Genomic DNA, 27,895 nt, shown 5'->3' with positions numbered 1-27,895 from the left:
GTAACACATGAGATAACCCATTGATGCTACCAAGACATTTGAGATGTCAGGAATGAATACATAACCAGTGCATAATGTACATGGATTGAAGGCTAGACAACCACCGTAACTGGTGAATATTAGTCTTTTTATGTTTAGCCAGACACTACATCACAACAACTCAGTTTGTGACTGGATACATCGTCCAACTGCTTGAAAATACCTCAATTGAATATGAAATTAGATTTTGTCAGATCATTTCATGTTTTAAAAAAAAACACAATTCACCCTTCTCTAATACCCACACAAGTGTGTTTGTGGCCTGCAGTACTGCACGGATGCTTCTAACTGCAAGGAATCACTACGCTCACCCTTAATGTTTATAAACGTTTTGCCCCAACCTGGCTGGTGTACTTCCCTTCTTGCCACAGCACCTGGCAGGGCCACCTGCAAGTTTCTGTTCTTTATTCCATCCTTTATTATGTGCTACGTATACAGCAGTCAGTGAACTGGTATAGCATAATCACAGTCCTATTTAGCATTCTCCTCCATTTACTCTTCATGCTACATTGGCTGGGGCCGTTCAGTCGGAGAATCTACGATGCTGCCACACCTGCCTCACAGAGACATATGAAAATATTAAAGGCCCAAAATGCCTAATGAATATCACAATCATCAAATCATAGAGAGGCTGGATTCTAAGACAGCATAGTCAGAAATGCAAAGCTACCCTAGTGCGGTCACCAAAATCCAACCCATATACTTTTTCCTCATATGAAAGGGAGAGTAACATATAAACTGGCCTTATTCAATGGTTGTAGTAATTAAATTGTCTAACTTAAGTTAGACAAATTCCATCTAAATAATGCATTGGATGCACATTTTTTCACAGATAATAAACCAAATATTTATATGTATGTACATATGTAACATCGCGAGCAGCAGCATGTAGCGCTCAGAATACTCAACATATTATCAAAGTAAATTTCAAACTCTTGCACGCCTAAAATGCCCACAGGCAAGCTGACCAGATGTTAATCTATAAAGAGAGGGCTAATATGATGCTACACATACATGATGCTAAGTGACAGTAGACTGGACGGCACTCTTCTGGCGAGACTAAACTCAAACAGGTTTGTTGTTGCTCCCAATGTCATAAATAAAAACACGGTTCCCAAACATCTGTGGCCAAGGGAACCACCATTCACAAAGTGGCACTAATGAATTACAATGTAGGTCCTCTTCAACTGCATAGAGGATAAAGTAGCAGATTAATATACATAAAGAATAGTGAAGCTTTAGGAGTTTTCACATGCTCCATCATGGCACATTCACTTTCATAAGGAGAGAATGTACAGTGGTGTTAAATGAAGATCAATATTCATGAAAAAATGAAAAACTACAAATCGGCAAGATTAAAAATCTCTGCACAGGAGGCCAGAGAACTTAAATCATATCTGTGCTTTCGAGGCATGGCTCGTCAACCATTGTGACTCAATATGGCGACAACCTCATACCTTTTTGGTCAGATGGGTGAGGGGGCACATGAGGGTACTTGGAGGGCTTCTTGATATGGAAGTTGACGTTGTCCAGCTCCACGTTGAGGCTGATGGAAGCGGCTGAGTCACTGTCCATTGTGGATTGGAAGCTGCTTACTGATGTACGCTTGCTGGGACTGGCAGAATCTTGGGGTGGTGAATGAAAAAGCAAGAGGAGGATGGGGAGCAAACAATAAAATTGAAAGGGGTTTAAATAGGAAAATTATGAAGGGTGACAAGAAAGAGGAGAAAAAGAGGACTTTAGTTCCCAAATACCAACGAGAGCTGCTTCAGGGGTATAACTGATATTCACAAATACATGGCAACAGTTTGTACTTAGTCTCATGCATGCAGAAAGAGTGCAGTGACCGTTTGAAGTTCAAAATAGTGAATTAAGGAGAAAGTATTGTGCAGTAAGTGTTCTTGAAATAAACGGTTGCGTTAAAACGCTACAAACTGAAATAAACTCAACATTAGCAAAATCTTTCAATTAGGCTAAGAATATAGGTTAGTATAATGAGATGACGTTACCAAAAAATACCTGGTTGAAACCATGTTCTCTTACCGGTTTAAAGATTTAAGCAGTTATGGTACAAAATAGTACACTGTAGCGTTCAGAAGGCTAAAAGAGAAGCACGCCCTTCTGTGTCTGGACCTTTAACGGACTTCCAAGTAATCTCCTAATCTACTATAAATAGAATTGCAGGATATGATGCGGGCGGTCCGGTGCAGAGGAGAATGGATACAGCTGTGACACCCAATCTAAAATGTTCATACACATAAAAAAACGGTTCCAAATTCTGACTCAACGATCACACTTAAGAGCTAATCACACCACGAACTGCCCATATTAATAAAAGTTACTTTTAGTTAGAAGCAAACTGATGATTGAAGTTCATCCTATGCCCTCAAATTCAATATCTCAGATATTTGTGTGTTTTATAACAAGACTTAAAACCATGTGACTGTGAAGGATCCCGTATTTTCATTGTTTTTGTATTCAGTAAATTACATTCAATGTGTTACTTTTGAATAAATATACTTTTGTGCACACCGAGTTCGGGGAAAAAATTAAAGATTTTATTATCAGAAAAAATATCAACTCACTATTCAGAGTATCGTCTCCTTCATCAGCAATCTGCTCCGTGTCGCTGTCATCAAATTTGATGTCTTTGAACCACGATGGCTCGGAGTGGCCTTCCACGGAGTTCACTGAATCGCTGTCTGGAGAGGGGGTTTCAATGAACTCGGTATTCTGCAGCAAAAACGAGAGCGGCATCAGCAAGCATTATATACTCACAAGCAAACTGCAAATGACTGAAAAGCCAGTGGATTGGCCACCGCCAAGGACAGTTAACGCATTGAAAATTATTCTATACGAATCTCCGCCTTTGCCAACTTCAGGAAAATGCTTAAAACAAAAGGGGCCGCGATGCTCGCACATCGATGTCTTCTTGCCTCGTTTTGTAAGGTGCCTCTTGAGGACATTTCGGACTATCGAGTTAATTTCACTTGAACTAAGCAGGAGCTGTTATTCTGAACTCTAAATGAACTTTGTCGTACAACACACTTCTGAGAGGTCGAAGGACTCAGTCGCTGACTGAAAAGCCAACAATAACATAGCATAACAAATAACATACAGTGTATGTGTACAGTGCGCGTTCACCCAAGGGTATCTTAATAACAGATGTTTATTGTTACCCAGCTCAATGGTACTGGCTGTTTAATGTTAGGCACCTACAGGCGCGCCGCATTTCATCGAATGGGGCAAGGCAGTGGTGAAAGGGCATCTTGCTACAAAGAACTGAGGTGCCTTAGGACTCTCCGGCCCCTTTTGGCCCCTCCTGATTTACGAGCATGTCCATATGGCAGGATGGATGTGCCAGGGAAACTGCATCGTCGCGAGACCTTGTTTATATGGTGGGTGGAAAATCACTTTTATGGACGCACACGAGAAGCTCCTGCTGCCCCAACGCACTCTTATCAAAATGAGGGTATATACACGAAGGGCTGCGTGACTTCCTGGTCGACGGGCAGTGTTCCTGGTTTTTGTGGGACACCAGTTGCGTTACTGGATGCATTCATGAGCAAGGGAGCTATACAAGTGATGTACAGGGCCGTCTGAAATGAGATTATGGGAAGGAATACCTGAAAGAAAGGGGGGTAGCAGTGACATTTGGGAGTAGGCAGAGGCGCAACTAGAGCCAAATTTCGGGGGGGGGGGGGCGCTAAGAAAAAATTTCGGGAGGCTGAACCTTTAATCAGTAGGCAGAGTGGAGCTGCAGGGCCTCCAACAAGGGGGTGAAACAACTTCAAGGCCTAATTAACATTCAAATGGTCTTTTAAAGACCTGTGAAACGTTCGGGTGCGTATCTGTGTGTGCCCGGGATCTGTCTCATCCCGGGCTGACACACACGACGAGGGGGGCTGAAGCCCGGTGAGTCCAATGGGTGTTGCGCGCCTGGGAGTAGGGCACCTAAGCAACGCCAGATTCTGTCTAACACGCGTCAACATGTGTATAAACCGTAAGCACTACATATAACGGAGCCAAAATAGACAGAAGACATGCCCTAAACATGGAACTACATAGAGCTATACGCGGGACAAGACATGCTTGCGATATTTGGAGATATGTGCATTCTAACACAAACAATCTTCACAGTTTTGACTCACCTGACCTTTCGTGACTTATGTATTCAAATTCAAATTTCAAATCTTTATTTCGATCGGAAAGATCATAAAAGATATACAATAGCACATCATTTTTTAAAAAAAAATTCAACTCATCAATAATTCATTTGTATTAAGTACATAAATTTAAAAGATGTTAAAATGTGAATAACAATATATCAAGGAGAAAGAATTTTCAAGAGTCTCCTGCCGCCTTTAAATAGCGAATTCGAGCATGCCACATTGCTGTTAAAAATTTGGCTAGGACGAACACAGTTGGTGGGGATAAATCTGTTTTTAGGACTCTAAATGCGGGGAGAAATGTTCTGAAACCCAAGTTTCTAAGCAGGGGGACGAGCCAGAAATGCCTGCTTTTTCGGTAGGCTCGACAGAAAAAGATAACATGTACTTCGTTCTCCTTGATGTGAGCACAAGCAGGGCACTTCTCGTTTGGGGGCCGGCCAGACCATGCTGAGGTGAAAGACATTAGAAGTAATATCCCATACCTCCATTGCAGGAATAGTTTTCTTGTTAAAGCAGGAGACATTTGTCCAGGACACTTTCAAAATTGTAAAAATCTTTGATTGTAATAAAACGATGTGTCAGGGAACTCTCTCGTGCACTGTCCAGGACTCTGGAAAGCATTTTGTCATAATATACTCTAGAGAGTACTTTCCTTGGGATCCTGGTGCTTGTTCGTTCTGGGTCGGACCACAGTTCTGGTATTCCAATGGTCTCGCATGTTCTCTTGATGTATTTTAACCAAGGGACCATGGTTGCATTAGGTAGAGATAAATATTCCTTAAGCTCAGCTCGATAGGAGGTGAGGTCTTGGCTACTCCAAATGCGACGCCAGAATGATAAGGGTTTGAGCCCTAGTTCCTCCGTGTTAGAATTGGGGGTCTCTGGTTGGCGCAGTGCAGCACTGGCGACAAGCAGGGACCCTCTCCTCTAAGTCAGGGCAAAGGATTACTCTCAGAAATAACCCCTGCTCACCCTCTAGGTAGTGTGGCGCAAGCAGTCTAGGCTAAACTCTGGAGTACATAGGGTTAAACATTTGCAGCATCACACACAACAATCATCAACCCACCACACAATGACACTAGACTGTATTTCTGTAAAAATATCTTCTTTATATATATTTTCAAAGCAGGCTTGTAAATACGGTCTTTATACAAAAAACTGGTTCCAGTTACTTGTAGTTAGGTTGCCACAGTTCTTTGTTCAGCGTTTCAAAAATAGTTCTTATTCCTGGACCACTGTCACTGGGTGTGAGATGACCTTCCCCAGCGTAACTTTAGGCTTGCAATGGTCCAGGCACCGTGTGCTGCGTGTGGACCCCTTTCGCTCCCTTTGGTACGCTTCCCAGAGCCTCAGAGCGACTCGTTTGGTGAATCCAGCGCGGCCCCGCTAAACCTCACGCATCCCGCGTAAGAAGCGTACGGCGCTGATGAAGGGGGGCGAGGCGTACCGGGCGCTGGAGCTGTGCGAGTCGTACCGAAGCTGGGAGTCAGGATGGGGACTTCTCGCAGTTACGGCCACACAGCGGAGGGGCCTCGAGGGAGTGCGCGCCTCACGGACTTCGGGTCCTGAGCGCCGCGCACTTAACACACAGAGTTACAGTACCTTCTTGGGGGATTCGAAGGGCCCAGCAGCGGGGGTCAGTTTTGATCACGTCGCGATGCTTCTTGGGGGCAATGCGAGCTACGGCTCATCAGACGTAGGCGCAGGCTCTTCAAGGATGGTGCGTTGTGGGGCAAACAGACGTACCCGCAGCGTACGCTTCGACCCTGGAGGGGGAGCGGCTGCAGGCGGGGCTGAGGGGGGTACGATTCGAAGAACCAGACGTACCAGCCAGGCGCGGCCCCGCAGCACTTCACTTCACAGCTGCGGGGAGCGGGTCTCAGCGCACGGGTCACGGAGGGCACAATTTGCAGACAGAGTCCGTCTTTGCTGGGCAGCCTGCGAGGCAGAAATCAGTAGGCGGCGATGCGCGGACCGGACAGGTCCTCCTTCACGATGTGAGCTACGGCTCAGAACGGGGGCAGTCACGGCGTTCTTACCAGCGAGGGGCTGGTCTTCACTTTGCAGCTGCGACACGATCAGGCCACAGTCACGGTGCTCAGGGGACACAGAGGCACAAATTGGTAGAGAGCGCGGCGTAGGAGCACGATGCTCTCAGCTCTCCTTCACTCGGCGCTGCAGGGACAAACAGCCCACGCCAGTTGCAGCTTCCTTCAGGGGGGGTAGCGCCCACTGTTCCTGAGGCGCAGTTCAGGGGGCAAGTTCCATAGCAAGCCCTTGGAGATCTTGGTAAAAGTTTGGCACAAGTTGAATAAAAGCAAAGTCTTTCAGTCTTTCTTTCCTGCTCTCCTTCAGCAGCAAGGCACCCACCACAGGCCAGTCTCTTGGGGTCAGAGTCAGTACTTCTCCATGCAGCTTCCAGGGTCCTCCTCTTCAGGCAGAGCTTCTTCTTTGGCGCAAACAGGATCTAATTTACAAGGAGCAGGGCTCCTACTTTTATACACCATTTTCTTTGTCTTTTCAGGCCAGGGGGGCCTCAGCATAATTCCTTTCAGTCTCTGAGCACTTGTTGGGTGTACTCTGGCTGTTGCTTTCAGTGTGAGGGCAGGCACATCAGACGCTCCACAGGGGGGCGGAACCAGCATTGTGGGGACAGGGGCAGCCAGGAGTACCTTGATGACAGTGCTTCGCCCTTCCTGGGCCAGGTGCCGGCTGAGTCATCAGTCGCTCCCCAGGGGGCGGAGCCAGCATTGTGGTGGCAGAGCACAGCCTAATGAAGAGTCCAGGGGCACTCCTACCTCCCACTAAGGTGTAATCCTTGCATTCACCACCTGTCATCCCCCAGCCCTGTCACTCACACAACCCAGACAGTCAGATACACATCCAAGCAGAGGCGGGCTGAAATGGTTAGGCAAGCAATTGCTAACTTTCTAAAAGTAGCATTTGCAAACACAGGATATTAAAATAAACTTTACTAAAAGAAGTATTTTATTATTCTGAGTTCAGGCATATTAAACATTATTTTCTACCATGTTCCCTGAGCCTGCTGGGATTGTGGAGTGTAATAATTCCAGCAGCCCATCTGGCCTAAAGAGAACAGGTAGCCTTACAATAGTGAAAAACGAATTTGGCAGTAATTCACTATTAGGACATGCCACACACATCAGAGCATGTCCTACCTTACACTTACAATGCACCCTGCCCTTGGGCCTACCATGGGGGTGACTAATATGAAGTTAAGGGAAGGTTTAGGGGCTGGCAAGTGTGTGCACTTGCCCAGCCAGCATGACAGTACCAGACTGCACGCAGGTTCTGCAGTGGCAGACCCTAGACACATTTTAAAAGGCTGCTTCTGTGGGTGGCGCAACCAGCGCTGCAGGCCCACTAGCAGTATTGGCATTTACAAGCCCTGGCACTCCTGGTGCACTCTACTGGGGACTGACAATAAATCCAATGAACCAATCAGGTATACCAATCACAGTGATACTTTTCATAGGGAGCACTTGCACTGCGGCACGGGTTGGCCGTGGCGCAGTGCCCTGAGCGGCGGACACCAGCAAAAACATCTGAGGCACATCAGCAAAAAGTGGAAGGGAAACTCACGCCAAGGTGCCAGGTCTAACACTCCGTGATGGGTCTCAGGCCCAGGTCCAATCTTAGTGGTAGGAGTGGGGTGCTTGGCGGAAGAGCGGTCAACTGCCTTAAAAAATTGTTTTCTGTAGTTTGCAAATTGGAGGATGAGGTGTAGCCCCATAACTCTCCCCCATAAGTTACTCCCGCCCGCGCCTGGGCTTTGTATATTTGAATGGCAGGGGTCAGGGGGCGATAGGTTGACATAGTCGCGATTCTCATAATGCCACCCACCTTCTGGGCCAGCTTCATATTCGCTTTGGTCTGATGAGCCCCCCACGTGAGGTTTTGGTTTAGGGTAATCCCCAGATACTCTATTTTAAGAACCCTTTCCAGTCGTACTGTGCCGAGCATGGGATTTGGGCGTTTCGGGGACTTAGGATTTAAGATCATGAATTTTGTTTTATGTGGGTTGATTTCAAGACCCCTTTCTGTGCAGAACTCTAGAAAGCCATCAAGCACCCTCTGTATGCCCATGGGGGTTTTGGACAGCAGCAGGGTGTCGTCCGCAAACATAATTGCGGGCACCCTGCTGCCAGTCAGTTTTGGGGCATCGGTATTGGCGATCCCGGTCAGGTGTGCGATTACACCGTTCACAAAGAGGCAGAACAGGGTCGGTGCGAGCACACAGCCCTGCCTCACCCCTCTGCAAACGGGGAATCTTTCGGTTAGTTTACCACTTCTCCTACACCTGACCCTTGCAAAGTTGTTATGGTGTAATTTTATCAGAATTGCAAGAATGTCTTTTGGGACGCCTAGCTCGGCCATTACCTCTCACAGTTTTGATCTTGGCACTAAATCGAAGGCGGCACGCAAGTCCACAAAAACCGTGTATAACGTGCCGCCCTCGATAAGTGCAGTCCTCCAGTACATGAGGTTCAGTCTAAGGACTTGGTCGATTGTGGAGACCCCCTCCTAAATCCTGCCTGGTATGGACTGAGAGTGTCCGTCTCCTCCAACCAATTCTGCAGCCGATCCAATATTAGCCTACCGAAGAGTTTCTGTGAAACATCGATAAGGCTTATCGGACGATAGTTGGCTGGGAGCAGAGGGGATCCCTTTTTAAATATTGGGACCACCTCTGCGCCCAGCCAAGTATCGGGGACCTCCATGCCCTTAAGAACCGCGTTGAATATCAACAGGAGGTACGGGGCCCATATCCCTGGTTCCTGCTTAAAAAGATCTCCTGGGACCCCTTCCAGCCCTGGAGCTTTCCCTCCTGCCAACCCCGCAATTGCAACACGGACTTCTTTTTCTGTGAAGGGATCGCCCTCCTGGTCACTCAGAATGGTGAAATGGGGGGTGCTCTGGGACGCATCCGCCATTGCATATAGGGATTGGTAATGCTCCTGCCATATGCCAGGGGCTATGTTGGGTTCAATTGCTGGGGGGAGATCTTCTGATCCATGATTAACCAGCCGCCAGAATTTGCGGGAATCTTTAATGGCTAATGCACCAGAGAGGTCCTCCCAATATTTATGATACCATTCGGCCTTAGCGTTTGCCAACAATGTCTTGTGGGCCAGTCTTTTGGCTTGTATCAACTCCCGACATCCCCGCGCTTTAATTGCGAGTAGGAGCTCTCGCTTTGAATCCCGGCATGTGGCATTATACCAGGACTTTTTGTATGTCTCCTTGGTTTTGCCTGCTCCTTTAAGAAATAGGTCTAACTCCAGGGTGTTTATTAGTTCTTCGTGGATTTGCCACAATTGTTCTCTATTTTCCTCCTTATCTAATTCTTTTGCATGAGTAAATGCCTTTTCAAGCACTGGGGTGATTCTAGCATAAAGCATAGGAAGCTTAACGTCACTTGAGGCCAATTTTGCCCACCTCACTCTCCTCCTGTTATTCTCCAGGAGTAATCCTGTGGTTACATTCTCTTTATCCAGTCCCGTGTCCTCGATGCCTGGCATGGCATATTCGAGTTCGAAGGCGTTATGGTCACTGTCCTCTCTATCCAATACCCTAAAGTCGATAATACGTGACCAACATGACAATTGGACTAGGATGTAATCAAGTCTGGATTCGCTCCCTAGTTTATTAAAAGTGTGGTTACTTGGGTTATCTGATTTTGTGCGCCCATTACATGCTCTTATGCCGTGGTTGAGGGTCAGTGCAGTTATCTGGAGAGCAAGGGGAGTCCAGGCTCTTGGTGGGGGTGCCACCGTAGCTGGTATCAGCCATCTTGAGTCCTCCTCTTGAGAGAGTCCATCAAGCAGGCCAGGCAGTGGCTCGAAATGTGAGTTGAAATCCCCTGCGACCACGTGGGGGAGGTCCCTTGGGATTTCACTCAAAAAGGCCGAAAGCTCATCAATGGTATTCGATACACACGATATGGCAACCGGTCTCGAATAAACATTTATAACCATCAGCTTTGCGAGGTTAGGCCATTCTAACAGGACAGGTAATATATCCTCGGAGTCGACAGCTGAGCACCTAGCCTTGCAGCCCAAGTGGGATGCATTCATGGTTATCAGCCCTCCTGACAGACGTCCCCTTCCCGCCCATTTAGCTTTTTTTGAAAACACTGCAAACCCCGGGCATGAGTACTCCTCTCTTGCCCAGGTTTCTTGGAAGAGGCAGATAATTTTTGAGCTAACGAACGGCAGCCACTCCGGGCATTCCGTTTTGTTACCAAGGCCAGCTATGTTCCATGAAATCATGTTAAATGCGGCAGGTCTTAAAGATGGTAACTCAGTACTGGAGAGGTTGTACTCCGTGATGGCAGGATTTGGGCTTGCAATTATGTTTTGTGACAGTTCTCCCATTCTAGCCACTATATTACTAACATTACCCTCTAGCTCTGCTGTAGGGTTTCCAAGGTCTTGGGCCAGGGTATTCTCTTTGGCAACAATTGTTAGTTCTATTGGGGATTGGATTTGTTCCCAGGGGATGGAACTATTCTCTATGTGGTCTGTTAGGTGGGGACAGTCCTTTGTCCTAGCATTAGAGTAGGATAGTCAGTCAACCATTTCGAGGCTGCTATATCTATTGGAAGTTGAGAGGTAGGCAGGGTGGTGCATTCTGTGTGGCCCTGGAACTCATCTCGGTCTTCCACCCCAACCACCCCTCCTCTTAGTGCTATACTACCACCCTTCATCATCTCCATAGGTTGGTAAGTATTCAAGCAGCGTACTCCTCTGATAATGAGGCTCCCTCCTGGCTACATTATTACTCTCCCAATCTCCCAATAACTCATGATGATACCCCCATCTTGGATCTTCTGTTATATACATGCTTGATGGGTAGAAGAATGAGAGAGGGAGAGCCTGAATGAGGTTCCCTTGGTCATCAGGGGGCCAGCTACAGATGTACGAGGCTGTCCTCGGTTCCCTGAAACTGACCACAATGCAGTCGCCTCTAGTTGTCTTTCTCCGATTTCCCACCCAGGCGACACGTCTCACCATAAGAACATCGCTGGTTGTGCCTTGCGGAAGAGGTCTATATAAAGACAACCAGTTAATGACTTTGTTCTTTAGTGAGGCAGTCGACTCTATGGCAGTGGGAGATAATTCAAGTGCGCCCACCAGGATCACTGTATAGGGGGACACCTCGGGTGGTAGGTTCACAGTTTTGATATTGCGAGATTTATTTTGCATATTATCTGGAGGTCTTGTATCGCACTTTGTTTTATCCGGAGGGTTAGGGCTTTCTATGGGCTTTGTGGATATGTTTGGTGGTGTTGGTTTCGGCATCTGAGTTTGTATGGGTGGTGGAGTTTTATTTGGAATAACGAGTGATTGCGGAGTATTGTTTTGACTAGGTTTGTGTTGTGTATTTAGAGGAGTGGATGACCCAGTTTTCTTCACTAGAGTTGTGGGGGTCTGTACTCCTATTGGGCTTTTGAACTGAGCCACCTTTGGCTCCCTTGATTTCTGTTTTGAGGCTGTCTGCCAGCTGAATTGTGGATTTTTCGATATTCACCAGCCTGGCTTCGATCTTTATCAGCCGAGCTTCTAGTGGGCTTAGGAGTGATCTTAACAGCGTGCCTATATCTGCAAGTGTAATATCCTCGTTGGAAGATACTATAGAGATGTTGGAATGAAAGGGTGTGTCTGCCGGTAGAGTAGCTATTGGTTGTGACTCCATAGCATTCTTAGATGATAGGCCCAGGGTATTCCCACCAGAGCTGGCAAAACTCTTAGCAGGGTCGGGTTTAGATGTTTTAACCTTGCTACCTCCTCTGGTTTGTCCCCCTTTCTTCCTTTTTTGGACGGCTCCCTCCCTTTCCCCCCTCGAGAGATCAGAGGGGTTCTCACTAGTGCTAGGTGTGGCCATGTCCTTGCTAGGGTTTGGGAGTGGGGCAGATGGTACTTGGGCTGTTGGTAGAGTCATAAGGCTCATATCCTCAAAATCATTGGAGTCCTCTATGGTGAGGTCTGGGATGGTAACTAACTGATTTGTCTCTGGACCCTCCTGGTCGATGTTGTTGGGTTCTGGCCTTCCTCATGAGTCTTAGCCAGAGCCAATGGGCCCAATGATGATTTTCTTACCCACTCGATTTCTTGGGAAATGCGCCTTTCGAGAACAGTGATTTCATCTATCAGGAGTGAACCAGCTTTGACAAAATAGTTGTCGATGGGACCTTTAGTGGCTCCAACCACAACCTGAGCGGATTTGCTCCTCGTTTCCCTGGAGCACATCCCTGTGTCTGGTGGTTAAAATCTGTAGCAGGCAAGTGGGGCGATAGAACGGATCCGACCAGGGGGAATGGCCCGGTCCCGGTCTCTCAGGTCCTCGAACGGCCTCAAACGGCCCGCCCTTTGCCCGGGCTTCGCTCCGCGCTTTGCCCCGCGCGCGTCCTGCGTGCGCGTCAGCCGCTGTCTGGATATAACGGGAGGGGGGCGGGAAGAGGACCAGCTGCGGCGAGTCTGCAGGCATGGCGCCCGCTGGTCCTCGCAGTCCCGCAGGGGCAAAAGCGTCTTCAGGCGGCTCCTCTCGCTGTCAGGGAGTCACCCGGTGGTCGTAGCCTCGAGCGGCTCCCGTGCAGCGGGGGCCGCGAGGAGTGGGGGTAAAGCAGAAGGAGAACCACTTGGCAGGAAAGCAGGCAAACCACGTCGTCCCTCAGTTATCAGTGATACTTATGTATTCAGTTATTCTCCCCGAAGCCTGTGGCGACTGGGGACGGACTGCTCTGGCACACACAAACATGAACCCTGTAACTCAAACCCAAACACAGCTCCTGGCCCCCTCCCCCAGGCACCAGCCCACCTATCTCAAAATAATCATCAGGAGTCGCTGGATGGAAGTAAAGGGGCAGAGTTCACTGTGGTCACACCCACTCCTACATTGTCCCAAATGGCATGCTGCAGCCATTTAGATTAATGGAAATCATTTTTAATTTTTTTTTTTTTTTTAACTCGAACAGTGTCATTTATTGTGATCTAAGATTTATTTCAAAGTATTTTTATTAATGATTTTTTTTTTAGACATACATACATACATACATACACATACATACAGTCAACATCGCTTTATCGTTACAGGGCGGCAGCCCAAACTGGCTGTGGTTGCCGAGGATAGAGTTACACGGTATATATATATTTGGCTGCCCCCTTGTCCACTGACCTGCTAGGAGAGTAAGAATGAGTGAAAGGGGAGAGGATAGAGAATAAAGGAGAGAGAAAAGGATGTAGTATACTAGAAGGTTACTTCATTCGTGGTCATGTTCTGGACTTGTGGGGGGGTGTGGCTTAAGGCCTTTTCGGCCCTTTTTCTCTGTTCATGGGAGTTCGTAGGGGTCCAGGAGCTCGTCCAATGAAGCCCACATTCCCTGGAGGCTGGTCTCTATTGGTGAGATCCGCAGGGCAGTGCTGTCAGCGCCTCTGAGGTATGTCACCCAGTTAAGCCACCCCTTGAAAGTCGTCTAGCTGAGTCTTTCCATTTGGAGAGTACTGTTTTCACTGCCGCTGTCGGTAGGAGATCTAACAGGTCTCTGTCGTGTTGTAAGTCTAGCTCAGCAGTCATGAACGCGGTAACACCTCCCTGGGACATCTAAATAACGCCCAAAACAAACTTCCATTCTTGGCAGTGACACACAATCCACGCCCACCAGTGTGTCCTCACTGCCCTAACTTATGCTTGCAGGTCGAGGGATTCCTCGCCCGGCCAACGAATGCGCAGGGCCCAGCCTCCCCTCCCCCCATCTGTCACCCCCCAAGAAACCCACAGGTTGAGGTTTCTTTGCAATTGTCACCGAGCAGCAAGCACACTTTATTGATTGCTAGCTGCTCGGTGTTTCTTCAAAACCTTTGTTTCTCCCCCAGGTTGGTACCAGGGCGACGCCCACTGCGCCCGTTCACTCGAGAGGGTCTGCACACACACTTGACACTGAAAATGGTCACAGAAGCATTTCTTCTGGTGGTTTATGCACATACATAACATGGTGGCAGTGTCTCCTTTCAATTCTAAGAGCAGGATACTTAAAAGGAAGGCCGAGTTTACGCGGTTGTTGGCTAGGAAGCTAACTGCCATCCCCTAGATGGCGGCACAGACCTCTGAATTGTCAAGCATTGGCAAAGTCATAAACTCCGGCTTTAATGTGTTAACTTTTAAACATACCTTACTGGCTTTGCTAATGTTCGGTAAAAAAAACCAACAACAAAAAGCTGGCTGCTTTCTGTATGGAATGAACGTAGGAGACAAATAATTCAATGTGACAGAAAACATGATAATGGAGTGCACTTCTTTGATGTAATTAGATACTTGTGTATTCCAATAAAAGCACTTATTGAAAGGCCGAGTGATGCACCATATAGCCAATTGCACGAGGTGGGACAGTGATACCCACTATATGTACATTTTAATATATTTAATAGGATATTTTATAGACCTTAAATTGGTCAAATGATATGATCGAATGGTCTAGTATCAAGGCTATGCAATGAAAATTACACACCTGATGCCAGACCACACATTGTAGCCGCAGTCTCCATGGAACCACCGCTGTGCAAAGTATCCTCACCGCAGGTCTTTCCATCAGAAGCCCCTCATCAACGGCATCCTCGACAACGAGAAATTCGCATCACAGCCCTGCAGCTTCCTTGGACCAACCAACCATTGTGCGATGCAGGACTGCACATCGTAAGCCCCTCCTCAACTACATCCTCGATGAGGACTCCGCAGCTTCCTCAGAACCACTGCTGCACAACGCATACTCGGCATAGGATCTTGCGACACTCATCAAATAAGGCACTTTTATCAGCGGACATAACTTGGTCGTAGTATCTTGCCCACATTCCTTCGTGGTCAGCCGGGACTTGGTCTCAACATGACCAGATAACCACAGTTGGCCCTTTGTGTTTCTACGCACTATTCTCACTAATACTTAAACTTACTTATCTGCCGTTTTTTACATTATCTCTATTTCTCGAATTTGGAGTAGGATTTTATTTTTCTTATGTACGGTTTTCGTTTCGTTTCAAAAAGTTCGGTCACCAGGACCATAAAAAGTAAGCACAGGCACAGAATAACATACATTACTAAGTACTGTATACCAAGATTAAAAAAGGAACACTCCATAAGTAATACAATTCCCGTTTTTGAAGCAGGTACGATAGTTTTACCAAATAGCTAAGGAGGGGGGGGGGGAAAGGGAGGCAATAGATTGGCACTGCGGGAAAAATGTATATCAATTGATGTGATACAGTCGGCAATCAACTAGAAAAATAGCAGCAATAGTGCAATAAATAGTTTAAAAAGACAAAATAAAAGAATTAATACTATTTACAATTCTATATACAGAATATTATAATGCTAAAATCAGTATCTAAAAGAGACTGTACACATGGTAGTCACATTTGTAAATGAGCTGCCAATACCCATTTTATGAATTTTTAGCCTTCTGAATAAAAGCCCACCTCCTACGCCACATTGTGTTTAAATATCTTGAAACAGAAAACACAATAGGTTTAGATGTATCATATTTTAAAACCTGAAGAGCTTCCCTACAGTGCTTAAAGCCCAAATTCTGACAGAGCTGCACAAGCCAGTAACACCTTGCTTTTTGGTAGCAAGGACAGAAAAATAAAACATGCATTTTTGTTTCTTCTTGTGTAATGCATACAGGGCAACCCTCCTCTTTCTGTCCGACCCATTTATTAGTGACCGCACGCACAGGCAAAGTACTATGTCTAAACTGTACGTACAGTTTTCTTGCAGCCTGGGGGAGGATATCATCCATGAAAATTTGTAACTCATAATGATCCTTCACTGCAAGAAACTGTGTTGTGAGGGAGCCTAGTTTGGGGTTTGCTTGCAGTGCTTCAAGCTTTAGAGTACGAAAAGTCTTCGGCACTAGGGCTCGAGGGACTGACGGACAGGTATCACCTGGAGTGCTCCACAAAAAGGGTTGACCAAGCCTTTCGCACTCGTGCTTTACAAGGGCAAACCAAGGGACCCTTTTCAACAAGCCTGGGTAAGATAAAAGCTCTTTTGTGCCTGCCTGATATGATGCTAATTCGGGAGTTGCCCAGAGTCTACGCCAAAACATCAAAGGTTTTAGGGCAATCTCATCCTCGATCGGGGAAATGCCCAAATCCAATCGTAAAGGGATTAGAGGGGTACTCGCCGGGAGGCCCATTATTGGTCTTAAGAATCTATTCTCAACTGCAACTAAAGTAGAAGGCAAAGAATGCCCCCATAATTCTGCCCCATACAAAGTTGCACCACGAGCTTGAGCCCTGTACATTTCAAGCACGGGACCAATAGGTTTAAAAGATGATTCCCTGGCTAGTTTGGCTATACTCCTGGCAATCTGTGAAAGCTTAAGCTTAGCTTTGGCTATTTGGGGCACCCACTGCATGTCTTCTGATAGGGTGACGTCAAGGTATTCAAATACAGACACCCTTTCCAAACAGATACCATTCAATTATGGGTTAGGGCGGGTTTTCTGGGGGGGGGTTGACGATCATAAATTTAGTTTTGGCGGTGTTGATCGCCAAACCCCTGGTATTACAGAATAAGGCAAAACTATCCAGTAACCTCTGAATGCCCATTGGTGTCTTTGATAGGAGGAGGGTATCGTCAGCAAACATCAATGCTGCCACCTTGGTGTTAGCTAACTTTGGGGCATCGTTGTTTGCTACCTCGGCCAGGAACGGGATTAGTGCATTGACAAAGAGGCAAAACCGGGTCGGTGCGAGCACGCAGCCCTGCCTTACACCTCTGCCAACTGAAAGTCTGCTGGTCAATTCTCCTCCCCTTCCACATCTGACTTTAGCATAGGTGTTATCATGCAGTTTGATCAATATGTCAAGTAGATAGGCAGGGATCCCCATATCTCTTAAACCCCCCACAATTTGGGTCTGGGGACGAGATCAAAAGCAGTTTTCAGGTCCACAAATATCAAATAGAGGCTGCCACCCTCCATTGATACTGTCTTCCATGTAATAAGTTGAAATCTAAATACTTGGTCGAGTGTGGAAGTGGTTTTCCTGAATCCTGCCTGGTATGGACTGATAATATCATTTTCTTCCATCCAGCACTGGATTCGATCCAGTATTACCCAAGCAAAAAGTTTTTGTGCGACATCGATCAAACTGATCGGTCTATAGTTTGCTGGCAATAACGGAAAACCCTTTTTAAAGATTGGTACAATCTCAGCCCTGGCCCAGGTCTCAGGGATGGGCATGCCGTTCATAATGGCATTGAATAATACTAGAAAATAGGGGCCACAAATTGACGGTTCATCCCGAAACATATCCCCGGGGAGTTTGTCCAACCCAGGGGCTTTTCCTGCAGGTAATCTTTGTAATGCTGAGGTAACCTCTTGCAAAGTTATTTCTTCGCAAACAACATGTGCCTGCCTACTCGGTGGGACCAAATGGGCTTCTGCACATGCAGGTTCTGGGCAAAACATACCCCTGGAGTCTAGTTGAGGGACCTTTTCCTGGCAATTGCATACAACCTTGAAAAGTGCTCAGTCCACACTTCGGCAGGCAAATTAGGTTCTCTAGCGAGAGTACCTTCCTTACATCCCGTTCTTATTATTAGCCAAAATGCTTTCATATCGCTACTCAATAGGGCAGATTTAATATTTAGCCATTTGTTTTCTTCCCAAGACTGTTTTGCGCTAGAGACGACTTCTTTGTAGTGGGCCCGTCTACTTTTTATCAGTATCTTTTCTTCCCCTTTAATAGCCCCCAGCAGTGCTTTCTTGGCCTTGCGGCATTCGCCATTATACCATGAATGTGGTGAATCTTTAATTTTCCTTGGGCGACTAATAGGATTTAAAATATCAGCTAAATTAACTACAAGCTGAGTATGGAGCGTTGCAACCGAATGTAAAGAAGTTGGGTTGGCCCCGTCAACCCTAAGCATACCTATTTCCTGCAGTATCGGGATGACCGTTCCATAGAGCTCTAGCAATTTCTCCGGAGATTGTTTCATTACACCCCATTTTATCCTACTCCTGTCATTGGTCATGATTAACCTGTCGCCAGTCTGAGTCTCACTAAAAGGGGATATGCCTGAGTCTGGGACACCGAGGATTAGTGACAAAGCATTATGGTCACTGTCCATCCGTGGGTTGACCTCAAAGTCCTTCACCCGATGCCAAGAGCTGCACTCCACCATAATATAGTCTATTTGGGAGGTCTGACCAGATCTAACAAATGTCGGCCTACAGGGCCTATCCGATGGAGTACAGCCATTGCAGGCCCTCAAAGAGTGTGTTAAGGCAATAGTATTGATCTGCAGAACCAGAGGTGACCAAGATTTTACTGGGTACGTTTGGGGGTCGGGTATAGCCCACTGTAGATCCTCCTCGCTGATAACAGTATCATGTGAGCCTAAAAGAGGTTCGAAGTGGCAATTTAAGTCGCCCCCCCACTATCAAACCTGAATTAGGTAGCACCCTTGTGATAAAAAGATTTAATTCCTCCAAGTTTTTTGTTGTTGTCAAAGGTATATTTTATTGAGAAAAAACACAGAAAGCTTTTGCGACAAACTCAAACCAACATCCCACGCAGGGGGCTAAGCAAATTAGGCGGGAGAACACCAAAGGCACGGGCAGTCCAAATAACCTGACCCATCAGGGCTCTAGGCTAGAAAGTCACATGCAATGCAGTTCAAGCCCGGTATGCCCCCGGCCATAGAAGCGTGGGTCCACTGCATCACAAGAAATCATGGAGAACAACCTCCAGAGGAAGCCCCCCTGGACGAACAGCTTGGTGTCTCCCGCCGCAGTTGGGTTAAGAGTGTCACAAGGAACTTGAACAAGGAACTCCCCCACCCCCTCCCGGTGGTCGCAGCATCCCACATTCATACCTCATCCATGCGCACGGCACTCAAACCTGAAAGAGATGTAGGCTCCGCAACGTAGGTGGGTATACCGCTGATGGCAGTCCCCTGGAGAGGAAGTGGACCACAGGCCCCCAACGAAAGGTGAAGTTTTTGAAATCGCCTAAAAAGACATCGCCCATACGTTCCATGCTCAACAATTTCCACAGTCTAGCATGCCACAAAGAGATCGCCGGGGCCTCCCCCTCTTCCAAGCCGCCGCCAGGGTGACCTTGGCTGCCCCAAGACACAACCAGAGGATTTTCTTGTCCGCCCGGGTCTGGTGTTCCAGCAGTGGATCTCGGAGGCCCAATAGTACATGTGCCATTGAGTCTGCCACGGGGTACCCCAAGATATCCTTTATGTGGGAGAGGATTTCGTCCCAGTAGGGGCGGATAGTGGGGCAATCCCACCAGATGTGGCGGAAGTCACCCAGCAGGCCGCAGCCGCGCCAAAACCTGTCGGAGGTGCCGCGGTATATGCGATGTAGCTTAGCGGGAGAGAGATACCAGTCCATCATTGTTTTGAGATGTGCCTCCCGAAGTTCAATTGAATGATTGTGTTTCGCCAAGTCACACCACAGATGCGACCATTTCACATCAGAGACATCGCGATCTAGCATTTCTTCCCAGAGGCCCATGTACCGCGGTCTGGGGGAAAGTGCCGTGGACAAGAGGTGACGGTAAAGAAAGGAGATGACGCCCCGCATAGCCGAGGCCCGGGAAATGAAGGTCTCAAAGGGGGTAAGAGCTCGAGTGGCCGCGTCCCGAACAGCAGGGGAAAGCGCCCAATGAAGCAACTGGGCATGATGGTACTGCTCCGTTTGGAGGACCTCATAGTCCCGTCTGCAGTTGTCAAACGTGAGCAGGGCATCCCCATGTAACAGGTGGGTAAGGGCGAAGCAGCCCCCCAACCTCCAGGCATCGAAGGGCCCTTCGCATAATGCAGGCGGAAAGGCCGGGTTGAAATGGATGGGCGTAAAGGGGGAGGGGAATGTCGTCCACCTCACGTCACTGGAGACCGAATCCCATACCTTCAAGGTGGTGCCAGTGGGAGTGCTAATGTACGCATTCCTGGGCCTATCTCTCCTGGGCTTCCATACCAGATCCCAGATCGATCTCCCCGCCACACTCCTATCCATATGCAGCCAGTGCTTTTCTGACATAGGCTGAGACCACTCCACCAACACCCGGAGCTGCGCTTCTTTGTAATAGAGGAGCATGTCGGGAAGTCCAACCCCCCCCCTCCCCACGCGGACGCCTGAGAGAGGTAAAGGAAAAGCGAGCTCGCCCTCCCTGCCAGATAAAGCGGAGCATAAGAGTTTTAACGCGTCGAAAAAAGTCAGTATCCACCACAATGGGGAGCGCCTGGAATAAATACAGAAGCTTGGGGAGGAGTGTCATCTTAATTGCATGTATCCTCCCTAGCCACGAGATATACAACGGCAGCCAGCGTCGCAGATCTGTTTGGATACGCGCCAACAGAGGAGGGAAATTAGTGGCGTACAATTTCCCCACTGTAGGGGTAAGGTGGATCCCCAGGTACAGCAGAGATGAAAGGGTCCACGGCAAGGGTGACAGTGGGCAAAGGCGGTCCACCTCCGCTAGGGAGAGCGTGAGGTTAAGAATAAAGGACTTGTCGTAGTTGATTTTAAAGCCAGCCACTGTCTCGAAACGCGCCAATTCCGACTGAACGTGGGGGAGGGAGTGCGCAGGGTCGGAGAGGGAGAGCAGGACGTCATCAGCGAACAGGGAGATCTTATGTTGCTCGCCAGTGAAGGGCAGTCCTAGAATGTCCGGGTGCTCCCGCACCACCAGCGCCAGTGGCTCGATGCTCAGGGCAAAGAGCAAGGGAGAAAGTGGGCACCCTTGCCTCGTGCCATGTGAGTGATGAAAAAAGGCCGACAGGTGACCGTTGACAGAGACTCTGGAACGGGGGCAGCTGTAATTTGCTCCTACCATGGACAGGAATTTGGGTGAAAAGCCAAAAGCCGTCAGGGTCTGGAACAAAAATCCCCAATCCACCCGGTCAAAGGCCTTCTCCGCATCAAGACCCACCAGGACCGCAGGGATAAGCAAGCGATTAGCCTTCTCAATAAGATGGACCACCCGTCTGGTGTTATCGTGGGTCTGGCGCCCCTTAATGAAGCCCGATTGATCGGGGTGGATGATAGGGGGCATGAGGTCCTGCAGTCTGGACGCTATTATGGACAAATACAACTTAGCGTCAACGTTCAGCAGGGCTATAGGCCTATATGAGGAACACTTGGTGGGATCTTTCCCCGGCTTGGGGATGACCGATATTACAGCCTCCGCCATGGAACCCGAGGTTGTACCTGTTTCTGCCATGGCGTTAAAAAGGAGCACCAGGAAGTCACTCACTTCCGCTGCAAAGGTCCGATAAAAGAGAGCTGTGTAGCCGTCCACACCGGGCGCCTTATTGAGCTTCAGAGCCTTGATGGCAGCCAAAACCTCCTCCCTAGTGAAGGGGGCGGCCAGCAGCTCGTTCCAATCGGTAGAGACGCCAGGGAACAGAAGTGCGCTTAAATAATCACGCTAAGCCCCGGGGTCCAGGGCGTCCCCCGAGTACAACGCCGCGTAGAACGCCCCAGTGAGGTCCGCCTTGGCCTCGTCACGGTACATCAGCGTACCTCCGGGGTCTTGAATACCGCCGATATATTCCTTCTCCCTCTTGTCCCTCAGCTGACGCGCAAGGTGCTTCCCTATCTTATTTCCCTGGGAATAAGAGAGACGGCGCAGTTTCAGGAGGGTAAACTCCGCCCGGTTACTATAATGGGCCCTGAGTTTACCCCGGACCGCTGTGAACGAGCGGAGCGTCTGCCTGGTGGGGTTCTGTTTGTGGGTCTGTTCCAACCTGGTCAGCTCCTCCTCCAACCCCTCCCGCTCCCCCCGCCGCAGTTTATTGAGGGCTGCGTTGAGAGCCAAGCAACTACCTCTGAGCGATGCCTTAAAGGCATCCCAAGTGACAAAAATCGAAGTATCCTGGACAGGGTTGAGGTGAAAAAAGTCGCGGATCACCATCCGCAATGCCTTGCAGGAGGTATCATCTCTAACCAGGGAGGCTGGAAAATAGCACTGTCCGGGGCCCAGTGAAAACAGAGGGTCAAGAGGCTATGATCAGAGATGGAAAGGGGGAAGATTGTAGCATCTCTCAGGGATCCCCGGAGGGACTGGCTCAGGAAACCATAGTCCAGACGGGAATAAGAGTGGTGAACGTGGGAGAAGTAAGTGTAGTCCCGCGCAAGGGGAGGAAGGGTGCGCCATCCGTCCATCAACCCCAGGTCTTCAAAGCGGCGACGCTTCTCCGCCGAGAAGACCCCAGCTTCGGCCCTCTGAGGACAGGAGCAATCCAGCTCTCGATTCCATATCAGATTAAAGTCACCCATACCAAAGAGGGCCCCCTCAGCAAAGTCCTCAACGATACGATTTGCCGTGGAGGGTACCCTTGACCATGATCCACCTACCCTCTTTATCGCTCCGAACCTCCAGCGGTTGAAAACGTAATGCCGAATGGAACATAAGGGCCACCCCCCTATGCTTAGTAAGGGCAGAGGACCTATAAATAAGCGGGTATTGTCGGTGCTTAAGGCGGGTTTCATCTTTCCGAGCCAAGTGCGTCCCTGGAGACCCACCACATCTAAGCTATGGTCCAGAACGTATTTCCATATCTATTGGCGTTTTTGAGGGGAGTTCAGCCCCTTCACGTTCCATGTGCCCACAGTGATCGGCATCACAGATATGTTTCCCCACTCAGCTCCGCTTCCCACCTCCACCCACCTGACGCACACTCTTCCAGCCAGCACCCCCTGGACCGCACCGCCGCCCCAGCAACCCCCGTCATTGGCCCCCCTTCTCCCCGGGATCTCCGCCACTCCGCCACACCCCATCCGTCCTCACAGCTCTAGCACCACCGTAGGGCCCTAGAGTAGCAAGCCCTCCCCTCCGGAGGGAAGTCAACCCTCTCAGCACTGATTGCAAGGCCAGCACCACACCATCACTCACACATCCGCTGCCACCACCCCCCACCCTTCCCCCCTTTCCCCCCTCCCCCCTCCCAACACCCCATCCCACCCCTCCTCCCTCCCCCCAACCCCAGGACCGGAGAACCTCAACAGGAGTGCCTCCCCCGCCCTAAACCGCAAAGGCCCCAAGTGGGAGAAAGGAAGGAAAAACAATAGAGTGCAGAGAACAACCATGAGGGCTGTTGTTGATTCCCTCAGAGAGTAGTGGTTGAGGTACCAGTCAGTGTCCGACTCACTCTTCGGACCGGGGCTTCTTCCCCAAAAGTACATAGTTACCCAGGGTACCTGAGCGGAGGGGTGGGGGGGGTGTCCCTCCGTCGCCTATCAGCCTTCCCTCCATGATCATGCAGCTCCCGAACTGACTTGCGACTGCGCCTCCGTCACACTCACCACGGAGGCCACTGCACCATCCCTTTCTTGCTGGCTGGCCGTAGGGTCCGGCCTATTCTGTGCCGCGGGGTGCCCAACTCTCTGCCAGGAGGAAGAGCGCCGACGTCGCCGCACCGGTGATTGTCCATTCCTTGGGGAGGGGGCAGCGTCGTCCAGGCCCAGGAGATCTTTGGCAGCCTGCAGGGACCGAAGCTGGACCAGCCTGTTCTGCCACCGGAAGATGAGGCGAAAGGGATGGCCCCAGGAGTATGCCACATTATGATCCTTCAGGAAAGATGTCACCGGCTTAAAGTCACGCCTCTTTTGTAGCGTTGACGCCGCCAGATCCTGGAAAAGTTGGGGACGATGCTCTCTAAACTGCAAATCGGTGATTCCCCTCGCCTTCCGAAGGATACGCTCCTTAAGTTGAAAATCATGGACGCAGACCAGGATGTCAGGAGGCGGAGCTCCCGTACCTCTCGGTAGCCCAACTCTATGGACCCTGTCCATTCTGACCTTGTGAAGGTCGTCTTCACCCAGGATCTGCAGAAAGAGAGCCTCCACATAGCCACGTAGGTCTCCCGCCTCTCCGTCCCAGGGCACCGCGCGAATGTTATTCCGGCGAGAACGGTTCTCCAGATCCTCCGCATGGGCCTGGAGATCTAGGTTTTGCTCCGTCAGCCTGAGCACATCCTGTTGGAGCTGGTGCACGTCACCCGCCAACCCCAGGTCGTGCTCTTCCAGTGTCGCCACCCGCTCGCCGATGCCATCCACGTCCCTTCTCACCTCTTTTAGATCGGAAGCGAGTTGGGAACGGAGCTCCGAGATGTCCTCCTTGATGGCTGAAAAGAGCTCCAGCATAAAGGCCTTGGTGGCAGGCGCCTCATCGTCCCGCAGCCGGGGGGAATTGCTGGCACTCGGGGACGTCGTTGGCTGCGTTCATTTTAGAGGCCCCTCCTTGCCCGGCTTGTCCTTGCGGGTCCTGTTAGACATCGCGCCTTGCTTGGTGGACGTACTCCAACCAGTGCGCACCACTCCGGGACCGTCGCTCCCGATCCGGGCAGGCTATTTTCTACTCCGCCCTAGTCGCAGCCGCGAGTCCAGAGCCCAGGGCCAGCTGCCCCAGACTGCTCAGTGCTGCTGCTCTTCCTCCGCTGAAATGGGGACTGGAAGGTCCACTCAGGCACCTGTCTCTCTTGTAGTGCCCACAACTGCGCCCCTCCTGGCCTCTACAAGTGCCCAGGCCGCTCCAGTAAGTCGCTCCGTCTCGTCCCGGGTGTGGAGATAGTCCGCTGGTCCCTCCACCGGGCACAAGCTCCAGGTCCCCACTAGCGCACCGGTCGACGCTCCTCAAGTGTGTTGTCGCCTACCTCGGGTGTTCCCAGGAGTGTGTCCCAAGCGTCTCCGGGCCCAGTCCGGCAGCCCAGACAGTGCCCGTGGTCTCGAAGGCAGGCAGGGAGCACGGAGCCCCCCCCCCGCGATCAGGCCGCTACCTCGGGCCGGTACACCTCAGTTCTCCGGCGGCCCCTTGCTCCAGGCCCGGGGGAAGTCACAAGCGAGACCCCGCAATCGCCGGAGCGGGGGCAGAGATAGGCGTTCTTTCGGGGTCTTATCTCGGTCCCGGCTGGCAGCTCTCCAGGAGGTCGGCCAGCGTTGGCCGCGGTTCGGACCAGGCCCTCAATCCCCGGCCTCGAGTGCGTCCGGCACTCCGTCCGTCCACCGCGCCAGGGCTCTGCTCTGAATATCCGCACCTTGGTGGGCCTAGCAGGGCACTCTTCCCCCCGCGGGGGTGCCGGGCCGCGTTCCGCGGGGGTGTCGCCTGGCTCCGCAGATAGCGGCTGTGCCTTACGCGGGTCCCCGGCTCCCGCTGCCCAGCCACGCCACAGGCCTCAAATCTGTCGGGGGTCCACCTCCCCACCTCCGGGTCCACGGCAGATACCAGACCTCCTTGAGTGTCTCCGGAGGTAATGCGCTAGGTAAGGGTCAGTCGGTAGGGTCCAGGGAAGGCGCTGGACAAGGCTAAGGCAATCACGGCAGCGGAGGGACAGAAAGCACGTCCTACTCCGTCGCCATCTTAGACACGCGCCCTCCCTCCAAGGTTTTTGATTCCTGTGCGAGTGATACAGGGCGGGAATAGATATTAATAATTGCTAATCTCGGTTTGGATGGAAAAGTGAGCAATACTGATTGGATATCTTGTGAGTGGGTATTCAAGGTGGTGGGTTGGCAGCCCACGTGGGAAGCTACCCATATAGATAGTCCCCCCGACGGCCTTCCCCTCCCCCTGTAAAAGCAGGTATATTATAGGTAGCAAAGCCCACCCTTCCACAATCCTCTCTTGCCCAGGTCTCCTGAAATAGGCAGACATCTAACTGATCAACAAACCCACCCCATTCAGGAGACGATAGCTTAGACTTAATACCTGCCAGATTCCATGACAGGATCTTGAGATCCCCACTTTGCTTCGGTGTTTTATCAGGCAGGCTAAGGATAGTTTCAGATGTTGTTTGAGGGTTAGAAGAATTTAGGGCGTCCATAACGGGAACGATCGGGGTGGTAAATAAAATGAAGGTGGTGGGAAATACCCTTGCCCCCTCCCCAGGCATGGTCCCCACAGGTGTATCCAGTTCAGGTTTCGCAAAAACCATGGGTTGCCCCTGTTGGTTCCCCGAGCTTACCATCACATACCCTTCCGGTCTGTCCTTGGCACTCTTGCCACAGCACATGGCTTCTGTATTTAATAGTCAATCCACGTCTTCTAAAGGGCCGTATCAATTGCTAACTTACAAATTATACAATGGCAGCCTATTAGGGAAGTGGTTACGAGTCAGCTGGTGTCCCTCCAACCTCTGGCTGTTAGCACCTAAGAGCGTCCTTGGTCGCTCCTGGTCCGCATGATTATAACAGAAATAGTCGAGGGGGAGCAATATTATTCCAATGTTGGACCCATTGGATGGACTTCTTTGGTTCAGTAGAGAGCTTACCGTCAGGGATGTTTTAAAATTAATAATCACACAGTCCCCCATAGTATTTTTCCTATTGGGTCCCACCCATTCTACCCTTCTTACCATCAGAATATCCCCTGCCCTCTCATAGGGAAAGTGCCTATGTGTTGCCAGCCAAAACAGGTTCTTATTTCTGAGGTCCAACTGTGACTCTTTCTGAGAAGCCTTTAGAGATGGAACCCCCAGTTAAGACTACTACGTAAGGTAGTGATTGTGTGGGGAGGTCTATGGTTGGCAACACAACATTACCCTTGCCCCTTGTTTCTATGTTGCTTACATCGTGTTTATCCCCTGCAATTACAGGATTAGAAGGGGTACAGAGCGGTAGGTGGCTACTTCCTGTCACACCTGATACTGATGCCTGTGGGCTGTTATTGTGCTGGGCATACTCAGATTGCGTAGGCAAGGGTTGTAAGATATTATTAGTACCTTGGGTAGAGGCTTGGCTATTGCCAGGCCTTGGTCTACTAATGTTCATTGGATTGTTGATGGATCTCCCAGGGCATATACTAGGTCCTTTAAATGGACTCTCCCCCTGTTAAATATTAGAATGTGATGTGAACATTACCGGCGCCATCTTGTCCCACTTAAGCCCCTGCGAGCGCGTAAGCGGCAGCCATTTTAGACACTGTGGACATTCCGTAACATTGCCGATCACCTGCACGTCTCCCCGACCTCGCAATCATCCCCCCACGCGCTGGCAGTCCCCAAGCACACATGCTAGAGTCATAAAGCATTCTCAGCGTGACCCTGCCCCAGAGCCACTTCCCGTGCCGAACCCACATGCCCCTTCATCCCTTGCACACGAACAGGCCATTCGATAATCTCCTCCCCAGCACCTGGCTGTTCGATCCGATCCCAGGCCATAACCACCCCCTGCGGATACAGTTTATTGCCCCCGTACAGTAGGATCTCGCCTCCCATCAAAGGAGCCGGAATTAATCAATGACTCGACCCCATGAGATCCGACCGATTGCGCGTGTTTTAGCTCCTGCCTGTCGTTGCTACTCGATATATTGCCGGAATGCCCATGAGATCCGACCGATTGAGCGTGTTTTAGCTCCTGCCTGTCGTTGCTACTCGATATATTGCCGGAATGCCCAGCTGCGCGATAGCAATCACCTACTGAGACCGGGGTGGGGGCCAGTCACTGCTGATATGTGTGGGAACGGGCCTGAAGCGGGGATTCCAAAGATGGTTTACAATGCATCAAAGTTATATCAGGAATGTGTTACACTGCAATAAAGAGTTAAGATTGTGTATAAAAGGCCAGGCCACAGAGATGCAGTTAGAGCACCTCGAGACGACACCCTGCTTGTCTGACCAGACGTGTTTTCCTTCGAAGAAATAAATCAGTT

General features: G+C 49.9%; 1 protein-coding gene across 6 annotated transcripts in view; it reads right to left on the bottom strand.

Moving 5' to 3' along the window:
- Positions 1-27,895, bottom strand: part of PIKFYVE (phosphoinositide kinase, FYVE-type zinc finger containing) — a 2,266,845-nt gene that overhangs the window by 1,769,163 nt on the left and 469,787 nt on the right. For 4 of the 6 annotated variants that reach the window (XM_078680343.1, XM_078680342.1, XM_078680344.1 and 1 more), the window contains exons 11-12: positions 2,625-2,772; positions 1,497-1,664 (exon numbers count right to left, since the gene is read on the bottom strand). In XM_078680343.1, the coding sequence (XP_078536469.1) occupies positions 1,497-1,664; positions 2,625-2,772 (316 nt within the window). The remainder of the gene's footprint in view (positions 1-1,496; positions 1,665-2,624; positions 2,773-27,895) is intronic. The other 2 variants (XM_078680347.1, XM_078680345.1) reach the window with 1 other exon arrangement.

Source organism: Lissotriton helveticus, chromosome 3_1, assembly GCF_964261635.1.
Source record: "Lissotriton helveticus chromosome 3_1, aLisHel1.1, whole genome shotgun sequence".
NCBI lineage: Eukaryota > Metazoa > Chordata > Amphibia > Caudata > Salamandridae > Lissotriton > Lissotriton helveticus.
This window is presented reverse-complemented; position numbering and strand designations above follow the sequence as displayed.